This window comes from Etheostoma spectabile, chromosome 13 (assembly GCF_008692095.1).
Source record: "Etheostoma spectabile isolate EspeVRDwgs_2016 chromosome 13, UIUC_Espe_1.0, whole genome shotgun sequence".
Lineage (NCBI taxonomy): Eukaryota > Metazoa > Chordata > Actinopteri > Perciformes > Percidae > Etheostoma > Etheostoma spectabile.
The window spans coordinates 22,539,650-22,549,672 of NC_045745.1; the positions used below are offsets into that span (position 1 = coordinate 22,539,650).

General features: G+C 40.5%; 1 protein-coding gene across 3 annotated transcripts in view; it reads right to left on the reverse strand.

The window, feature by feature from the left end:
- Positions 1 to 8,848, reverse strand: part of supt20 (SPT20 homolog, SAGA complex component) — a 12,571-nt gene extending 3,723 nt beyond the window's left edge. Inside the window, exons 1-21 of one of the 3 annotated variants that reach the window (XM_032533714.1) lie at positions 8,626 to 8,848; positions 8,018 to 8,113; positions 7,787 to 7,822; positions 7,527 to 7,652; positions 6,896 to 7,022; positions 6,685 to 6,788; positions 6,343 to 6,459; positions 6,199 to 6,252; positions 5,843 to 5,982; positions 5,486 to 5,642; positions 5,084 to 5,140; positions 4,866 to 4,943; positions 3,992 to 4,161; positions 3,858 to 3,890; positions 3,635 to 3,746; positions 3,186 to 3,291; positions 2,342 to 2,497; positions 1,452 to 1,764; positions 1,255 to 1,370; positions 556 to 611; positions 60 to 170 (exon numbers count right to left, since the gene is read on the reverse strand). In XM_032533714.1, coding sequence (XP_032389605.1) covers positions 60 to 170; positions 556 to 611; positions 1,255 to 1,370; positions 1,452 to 1,764; positions 2,342 to 2,497; positions 3,186 to 3,291; positions 3,635 to 3,746; positions 3,858 to 3,890; positions 3,992 to 4,161; positions 4,866 to 4,943; positions 5,084 to 5,140; positions 5,486 to 5,642; positions 5,843 to 5,982; positions 6,199 to 6,252; positions 6,343 to 6,459; positions 6,685 to 6,788; positions 6,896 to 7,022; positions 7,527 to 7,652; positions 7,787 to 7,822; positions 8,018 to 8,020 — 2,172 coding nt within the window. In that variant the 5' untranslated portion in view covers positions 8,021 to 8,113; positions 8,626 to 8,848. Of the gene's footprint in view, positions 1 to 59; positions 171 to 555; positions 612 to 1,254; positions 1,371 to 1,451; positions 1,765 to 2,341; positions 2,498 to 3,185; positions 3,292 to 3,634; positions 3,747 to 3,857; positions 3,891 to 3,991; positions 4,162 to 4,865; positions 4,944 to 5,083; positions 5,141 to 5,485; positions 5,643 to 5,842; positions 5,983 to 6,198; positions 6,253 to 6,342; positions 6,460 to 6,684; positions 6,789 to 6,895; positions 7,023 to 7,526; positions 7,653 to 7,786; positions 7,823 to 8,017; positions 8,116 to 8,625 lie in introns of those variants that run through there. The other 2 variants (XM_032533716.1, XM_032533715.1) reach the window with 2 other exon arrangements.
- Positions 8,849 to 10,023: the final 1,175 nt, after the last annotated feature.

Consider the following 10,023-nt stretch of genomic DNA (forward strand, 5'->3'; position numbering starts at 1 on the left):
TGTGTGTGTGTGTGTGTGTGTGCGTGTGCGATGCATGCACATGTAACTGTGTGTCTCACCGTCTCCCCCTGCTGTTGAGGGCTGGAGGTGGCTGACTGACTCTGCTGTGGGGAGAACTGAGACAGCTGCTGCTGCTGTAGAGAGTTAAAGATGAGAGGACCAGTGGGGATCTGGAGATGTATAACACATATACAAACACACACAACAAACAAAAAGTGGGGGAAACAGACAGGGATATGAGGACGGATGGTTGGAGATGGAGAGAGTAGAGGTAGAGGGAAAGGAAGGATGCACATATAAGCAAAAAATGGACAAGAACAGAGGGAAACGGGATAATTAACAAAGCATTCCAACAACACGGGGTAACTAGAACAATACCTCTATCAGAATTTTGAACTAGAACAACTTGATGAAGGGAGTTCACTACATGGCATACACACATCTCATCACTATACCAGGTAAGGTAACAGAGGTGCAGGTTCAAGACAGTTGCTATATCAAACAAACACCCAGAGGTGCCAACAGTGTTACACACAAACTGTTACAGAGTCTTACCTGCAGTAGGTTCAGTGGTCTCAACCCAGCACTGCTGTTCAGACCAAAATGACTCCCTGGAAAACATTTATTCATCAGACAAAACAGTACAGACAGACAAATGTACTATATATATACACATCTCTGTACTTTTTCATTAAACCCACTGGACTTTAACTGGATTTTAACACACATTTTAAACTCCCAGTGTTTCCATTTACTATGATATAATTTTTCCTCCCTGTTTGGTTCTCTTTATAATAATAGAATGTTTTGCAAGATTTTTCCTTAGAGAAGTACTGCTGGATCCAAAAAAAATTTCTGTTGAGGTCCCGTAAAGCTTCTGCTACATTTTTATACAGAGCTTAAAGGAAAAAACTATGGAGCCAGTTGTTTGATTACCGGAGCAGCCAATGTATGTTCAACCCTTTCAAAATGTCATTAGCAATATACTAAATCCTTTCTTCTTGGTTAGTTGCAAATACGCTGATCATACTGTAGGATACTGTTTAGTAAATTGTTACCCCTCTACAGTGAGATCATGGTCAGCATCCCAGGAGCTGGAATTCACTATTACGCTCAAGGACAGGTCAGTTGGTTGGATACAAAATAACATGGGAAGTTGTCACCTTTCTACCTGTAGCATGTTTGTTGGGTCACATGGAGACAAACTGATTATACTGTATTTAGACTTAAGGGGACGTGGCATTGAAATCTCACCAGTCTGTGCCGCAGACTGCATGGTGGGCATCAGCCCTCCAGATGGCAGGATTCCACTCAGGTTAAGGCCTGGACCCAGCATGGGATTAGAGCCACTCATCAAGGTCTGAGGACTGCTACAAAAACAGTACAGGATCGTCATTAAAAGTCACAGTGATTAGCAACAGAGAGGCATCAGAGACTATTTAATTTCTTACCAGACAGAGCTGACCACGTTGATGAAATTGAGCCCTGCAGGGTTGGCCATGACCTGTGACGATGTGGTTCCCGTGGTGATGGACGTACCCATGGTAGGCAGGGGAATGGTCATGACGGGCAGCGGCTGGCTTAGAGCCAGTTGCTGCTGGGCAAAAGGGGTGAGCAGGGCTGGCTGCGACTGGCTCTGAACCATGGCAGAGTCTGAAAGGGTAGGGGTCACCGAGAGAGGAGCAGAGAGGGAATCGGTGGGGTGGGGGGTCGAGCACGGCGTGTTGGTGGGTGTAGGGGTGGATGGCTTGGGAGTTCCCGATCCTAAAAGGAGAGAAAGTAGGTCAAAACAGATAGAGAGAGAGGTGTTATTTTCAGCAGGGGACCTATACGTTTTGTAAGGAAGAGCACAACATGGCAATTTTAAACACTAATTCAATTCAGTGTTGATTTAATGTTTCTTTTTTTTTTTACACTGCAAATTTACAACAATGGCTAAATGATAGCTTCCTGTGTGACAGCTGAAGATTTAAATTCAAATCATGATGCTCATTCATGTCAAATATTCCCTTTATTTCCTGGCGATTGCATAACAGCTGCTTTTAATCATCACTTAATACTATTCTGTACTGATACAATATTATGTGTGCTTGTCACGTGTTGGATCAGTCTCTGTTTACGGTTTTTTTTTTTTACTTTTCTCATGCTCTTCTATATATTCTTAATACCTAGAACCATGTTACTTTCATTTTTCATGAATTCTCATAAACAAATTCTAGATCTGGAAAACTTGACAGGCTTGAGAAGAGCTTATGTAAGACATTCCAGTATTACTCATTTGCACAACGGTGACTGATGAAAACAAGAAGCCCAACAGTTAGTCAGACTCGGCTGTACTCACTCTGTGTGGAGCCCATCGGGGAGAGGGAGGCAGGCGACAGCAGGCCCACCTGGCTCAGCTCCACGGAGTGCTTCCTGTTCAGAGACTGGCTTTTGGCTGGAGGGGGCGTAGGACACTTGAGTAGACCACTGGTGGTTTGTGAACTATATAGATTACCTGATGGAAAAAAAGGAGTCGAGATATATACTGACCCGTTTTCATAATCACCAACAGGGAGTATGGAATAGATCTGGATCCATCCTGGTTAGGAGGCACATTTACACTGAGCCTGTGACCTTATGACTGTATAACTTCATATTTAACAACTTAATAGTCTTGTCTGAGTTGGTGTTTGTGCTCCACTCCCAATTAATAAACAAAGATTAGACAACAATATATACGGTTTGCCCTTGGGTTTGAACCCTTCCCTTTACCAGAGGTGTCACAGGGTTGTTCCTTCCCCTGTAGCACCTGACCTCAGGTTCCCCCAGCAGTCTTATTGCTAACTATGAAAAGAAAATCCACCACTGACACTTCTCTGCTGTTAGAGTTAATCAATCTTTAATATGTGATGCAGTCCAGCCGTTAATTCTATTGTTGCCATTTATGGTTTGGTTGAAACCTTTTTCCACCAACCTGTCTTGTCTACTTTGGTTTGAGATTTTATACAACTTCCAGTATTCCCTACAGCTTACCCCACGAGAAAGGGTGTAAATTTAGTTCTTTCAAAGAGTACACAAATAGCAACGGGTGGTGGAGATTTTTACACAAATGCGACTATTTACCCCTTTTTCTATCTTTCTGTATCTGTTTTCTACCCTTAAGGCTACCCCGTTTGTATCTTTGTCAGAAGCAGCAGATGTACCTGAGGAGCTGCTGCCGGATCCTGAAAGCAGTTTGATGGGAGGGGGTCGGTGCTTCACCCCTTTTCCCAAAACAGACGTCTGGACCAGTGGGGAAACACCATCACCCTGTAGATTACATTTTAACGTTAAGTTTGTTAGCCACAGTTAGACAAAAGTTTCTCACCAATGGCGATTGCAAATCACAACAGCGTAGTCGATCCTTAAATCTGAATGTTCTTTAGACTCAATGCACTTAAAGAATACAGGTATTTTACTCAAATCAAATGAAAATCCAATCTTTGTTTCTTCAACAACAACAACAAATATCAGATAAGGCCAAATGACACCTTCCTGTTCGCTGAATCAGTTGAGGTGTCAATTCCTTTCAAACTAAAAAAAAGGAAGATTAAATTCCACAAAGCTGGAGCAACCTCAAACCTTTTCTACATCCAATAAAGGCAGTATTTACCTCATCTTTGCTGGGGGAGGGAGGCCCCTGTCCCACGATGCCTGAGTTATGGGACATCTTGACTTGACACTTCACATCTTTCTCATACACCCCTTTGTACTGATTAAGAAACCTATAAAACAGACATAATACAAAAGGCATACCATGATCTCCATCAATCACTAAAAAAAACTGTGTATCTGACAGGATGAGCTTCTCAATAAAAGCAAACATGGTGACTCACCGGTCTGCATCTATCTTGGAGCCTATCAGGAAGCTGTGAGTGAGACATTGAAAAAGTAGAGAAAAAGTGTGAATTCAAAGTGGTATTTCAAATTCAGTCATGTATACTTAATGTGTTTTACAGACTGTCCTTACGTGGGATGTATGAGCTTTAGGTCTGTGCTGTCCTCCTCTGCTTTTGGTTCTTTAGCACAATAGATCTTCCCATACACCAGTGGGTCTCCCATCGACTGGAAGATAGACACCTTGGTCCTCTGGGGTTGGCCCCCAACCTCACACTCAAACGTGTAGTCATCTATAACTTCCTGTGTAAAGAAAGTGGACCCAGACAGCTAAATGAAAGACCTGTTTACTTGGGGTTCCATGAATATTAATGACAATGTTTTAAAACATAAAGCAGAGGAGGGAGAGAAAAGAGAAGCAGGATAAGTTGTAACCCCACAGAGAAAGGTGGACTATTTTTTAACGTGTAGTCACAAACGTTACTGTTCGTTTTAGCAACTGGCCTTGCATTGTGAACTTGGCTGTGTCTTGCACCACCTGTTTGAGAGCATAGAACCCAAAACATGTTAGCCTTCATCTCACCAACTTACATAAGGGATGAAGTATGTTAGCAGTAGGTAAAAAAGATCCAGCACAATTTAGGCATGGATATAATGTCCCTGACAATGTATATCTGCGGTCCAGAATCTGCCGCCCCCCACCCCCTTAAATGTTTTTATGGTTCATCAAAAAGAAATCTGCTTATGGTGGTATGGTTGTTCACCCACTTAGAAGCTAAATTTTCTGAGTTCACATATTTCTCAGTGTTTCCACTAAACACCAGCCTTTTTGAGTAAAAACCCAAGAGTGAGAGGTTGTGTGGTAATTTAGCACAATGCAAGGGGAGCATTTTCTCCCTATAAAGCATACAACAATTACACAAACTTACTCCCAGCTTATTACTAACAGCAAACAGCCAGCACTGATCTGTACCCTCAGCGAATGTTAATGCTGCTGTCACACTTACCTCAGCAGGCCAGATCACAGTAGTGGGCTGAGAGTCCTCCAACTGCAGAGATTTCTCAACCACAGCATACTTTTCCACCTAGAGCAACACACCAACAAATCCATTTGGTTCGTTACGGGCTACATTATAAATGCCAGACTATGATTTGAGTGGGTTTTGAGTGGTGTTGGCTCAAGTGTGTAAGTGACAGTGTTATAGAGGATTATCGAGCTACTTACATCAATTTCCTTCGGTACAGTTAGTTGGCAGTTGCTCTGCTTCCACATGTCAACACACTGGAAGTGATGACAGCCGAGAAGCCAGTAGAGAAAAACAAAACAAGGTATGAGCAAAAACAAGCGAGAAAGCACTATGACAGCATGCACTGATCTATGATTGAGAAGGTTAACAAAATGTTCTCAACAGTAATAAACAATAAACAGAAAAGGGGCAGAACTGAAACATCAGCTTGTTTTCAGCCATTATATTAGTGACTTAGATTAAATTAGAATATGGTTTAACATGGCTAAAAACAATTGTGGGAAGCAATTGAAGTTTCTTCAATGAGATAGACAACTTCATCTTGGATATGTACACGGTGTACACATGCTTGTAAAATCGTGGGCGTGTCGACTACTTACGTTTCCAATCTTTGAGATCTTCAGGTCTATGACAGGAGCAGGTTTCCTCTCCTTTCTCCTCTGCAGGTAGTCGTAGAGTCGTAGCTGTGGTGGTATGGGCAGATGGGAAAGCTCCTGCTGCCTGTTCAGTGCTGCTCGAGAATGCCTCTTGAAACATCTATAATGCAAAATCAGACAAAGTGTGTGTTTTAAAATGATCAGTGCTTTTGTTTCTTTTACTGACTTTTTTCACAATTGCAAAGCTTTTATTTTCATGTCTTCCGTTTCAAAAAGAAAAAGACATTATTTTTCCTAGTGTGACTGAATTTTAAATCGAGATGGCTTGAGCTCTGGATAGTGTGTGAGTGTATTCCGTACCGTTTCATGGAGCGCGTGTTCATTTTCTGTTTGTTGTAGAGCAGACGGTTGGCTGTGCAGGTGACAGAGATGGATGGGTCCAGGCACAGAGGTTCAGCTGTGGCCAAAATCAACTGACTCTCCAGCTGCAATTTGTCATCCTAAAGCACAGAAAAACAGCAATTACAGAAAACACCAGTGCAATGTGCTGATGTTTAAATGACTCAAGACACACAAGGAATGATAGCCAGGCCTAGTATTATGGTAAAGTACATTTTTATTAGCTAAAGCAAAGGGCATATCAAGACAGTGAGGTGTCAGATGAGGCATGATTTATTCTTTTGTTTCACATTGAGATAGTAAACATGACACTTTACCTGTGTCCATTTGTGGTGGTCACTGGTCATGGCATGGACATCACAGATCAGTGTCTGCAGGGCAAAATGACAAATATAAACAACTCAGTTTTTCTATGTTAAAAGTCAACAGTAAGTTGTTACTTTTCTAGTCTATTGGTTTACCTGCATGGTCGGCCGTAGCAGGATGTGTCTGCTCTGATAGGTGGGCATCTTGGTATTGCCAGACTGCCTGTAGTCTCTCACCTCTACTATTACACAGCCACAGTGGAAGATGTTCACCTGAGACATACAAATTGCACATGGCAGATGTCAGCCAACAGATAATGACCAAAATTACTGAGAAAGAAGCAATAAAAACCTATTTTTACATATAATGAATAGATCTGGTCTCTCTAAAACTACTGTTGATACTGTGGAAAACATTTCAAAATCTGCAGAATGATTTATGCACAAGCATATGTATTTTATACGTATTTATATTTGAATACTTATATTCATACACACCTGTGATTTCTCCAACAGATCCACCAGAATAGGAGGCAACTCCTCCGCATCTAGGTACTCCAAGAGTTCTCCCTCTTCATATGGCAGTCGGATGGTTTCAGAATCTAGAAAGCAACACAAACATGAATGTTACAGATGAGACCGTTGCGGTGCACAGATCAAAAAACACAACTTGATGGACTTCGACATTTGCTTAATTGTCTTGTCTTACCAGATCCATTTTTGCCCCTGAGCATTAAAGAATAGCCTTCATTCCCAGGGTACAAGTTGACCACCAGACAGGATACGGACTCCTGAGACACCAGCTTCTCCAGTAGATTCACATTTCTCCTCAAATTCTTCAGAAAGAAAAAAAACACACATAAAAGACAAATCCTCCATAATAGCAAAAAAAATCTCACAAGGTTAAAACCACGCCAAATGGAAAAAAAATTGGAAAAAAGGAATGTTATCATTGCTTTTCACCCACATTAACCTTGAGTTGAAGCTGTTAAGTAGTGGTTTCTTATGTTTTTCTGAAAGAAAACGCAACAGACAAGGTCTGCCATTGTTTGTTTTATAAAACTAAATATGTGACATGTATTTGCTATCGTACAAATACATTGGTCTAGTTTGATATTTTGTAGTTAATTATTAAATAGAAGAACTTATTATTTATAAGACTTTAGTAGATTTGGATGTAATTTTATTAAAGCGTTTAAAATTTAGGAAAATATGTTTGAGCAATGTCTAGATCGATTAAAAACCAATTTTACCAATCAATCTGTTAAAAGGATGAATCAATCTGTTAATAAAAGATAATTACCTAGTCACAACTGAGAATTGAGTTGCATAATACACACCTTTAACTCTGGCTCTTTCTCACATTCCTCTATGTAGAGCTCATAGAGCTTCTGATACAAACTCTTCCTCCCGCCGGATGAAATTCTTCTTTTGGCTGGTCGTTGTCGAGCACTTTCAACAATGTACTGAATAACACATAATACACTGTATCAATGAATGATGGGACCAATGGTGCCGGACTAACATGTAAAGTACACAATGCATGTAATAGATGCACAGATATACAAACAACACACAAGAATGAAAACATTTTTTTTACCTCGGCTCGGTCCAATGCATATTCCAAAACTTGTTGCTTTGGGAAATGAGAGTTAAATGAAACAGGTCAGTCAGAACAGAAACTCAAAAATTGGTAAAGAATAGAACAAGCTTCGCAAGTCCTAGTGAAGGTTTTCGGTAGGATCAGGTTTAGATGCATCAAGTATAAAACAGCACTGTGGATGTCCACTGAATATATAGGGGCAAATGACCTGGAAGAGATGAAACTCACCATTGTGGTCCACCGCCAGCTGCAAGGCGAATGACGGTAGACGATGCTGTCCTTTCTGCCCCACACTGTCACCTTCCCAAAGTGACCATTCACACCCTGCACAGCAACACAGAAGACGTGATGCAAACAGAACGACCAAGCACAGATACCATATGATAATATATATACACATTAACACAGATACACTGATTCTGGCTGGCAGGATGATAGGACAGTACCAATACCAAATAGTCTGGCTGGTAACGTAACAGTTCCCTCAATAAGATGCCACAGACAAACAGCTAAGAACACTTGACGAGTGAAACAGTTTCATCTTAGTTGATTCATCCTTTTCGTATACTTTCAATGGTCCAGCAAAGTAAATATTTGCACAATATGTCTCAGAGTCGATAACACGGGGTAACTCGGGTTAGGGAACTCTAGTAACTGTGAGCCCACCCAAGAGAGTGGCTGAATAGCAACAAGCTCGTTGATGCCTGGCGGTTGAGGCTAGCATAGCTAACGTTAGCATGCTAGCCCGTTCCCAGTGGGCAAGCTGTAAGTTACTAGCTACGCTAATGATGTTGCGTCGCCTGAGACACAACCAGATAATGCGACGTGAATCTCACCGAAAAGGATGGACTTATCTCCTAGATTGCATAGCGGTCGAATGCAGCTCCAATGCAAGAAAACGAAATGAAATTGAAATATCAGTGTCTTCATTGAAAAAAAGTCGGAGCAGCAGCCATTTTCTTCCAGTGTGACAACAACAGCTAAACTTCCGGTTTGGGCAGTGGTGGGCGGGGCCACACTAAGTGTCTACTTTACCACTGATTCTTGATATCTGACACATGAAGACCATGCAAGCCGTTTTAAGATACACCAATTACATTTTATATATCCATAATAGCATTTCTCCTAGTCGAAATTATATTTACACTAGTCGGAATAATAAAGATATCCACAATAACGTTCTTACTAGTAGTAATCATAGATTGTACATTATTGTTAACGGTCTATAGTAGAAATTAATTTTTCAAAATATCTACAACTTTGATTAGGCTAGTCTACTAGGCCTAGTCAAAACTAAATATAGGCTAAAATATCTTTAAATCCTTAAAAAATAGGCTATAAGTGTCCCTTTTAACATTTAATATCTAATCTGGATGTTATTTGCATGTATATGCTGTTCAGTTATTTCTAGTCAAAAAGAACATTTCAGACATTACTTTCTTTAGGAAGAATGCCATTGTGGATATCTGAAATGTTCATTGTCTAATTGTCAAATTGTCTTTTCACACAATACACATTATTGAATATTGGCTTGTGCATGCGTTGATACAACCACATCTGCTCTGTGCATTTAACACGGCGTGAACATCAGAGCTTTAATGAATACTGTGAAGCAAGGAGCTACAAGTGGTCCTCCACTAGATCTGTGGATGTGGCAAGAGGGGATTATATAATTAATACCTATGAGGAGGAGGACTGCCTTCAGACAGTCACCATTTTCAGTGTGAGCAGCTCAAACATGCACTCTGTCACATCACAAACTGTGACACATATTGAACATTTAAAATGATAAATATGTTCATTTAAAATGATCAATATGGTCAATGTTATTGCCTGGCTATCAGAATATAAATAATGAGAAATGTACAAATAAAATCAAAAAACAAAAATAGAACAAGTAGGCCTACTGAAGAGGGAGGAGGGATACATTGTATTACTTTTGTTTAGTAGGTATAGAACAGTTTTGTTATTCAAAAGGTGGTTGATGTGTCCATTTGAGTTTCTTGCATAAGGTCAAAAGCAAATTATTCTTTTTATATTTTGGATGGTAAGTTTTGGCATATTTGAAAGAAGATGAAAACATTCAATTAAAACTAGTCATAACGTCAGCCCAAAGCATATGCATACATACATATTGGTAGGTTGAAATCCCATAACTGTACAGTAGGGGGAAGAGCAGGATAGCAGATTCATTAGGCTGACTGCCACACTGAAGTAACAAAAGAAGCACCAAC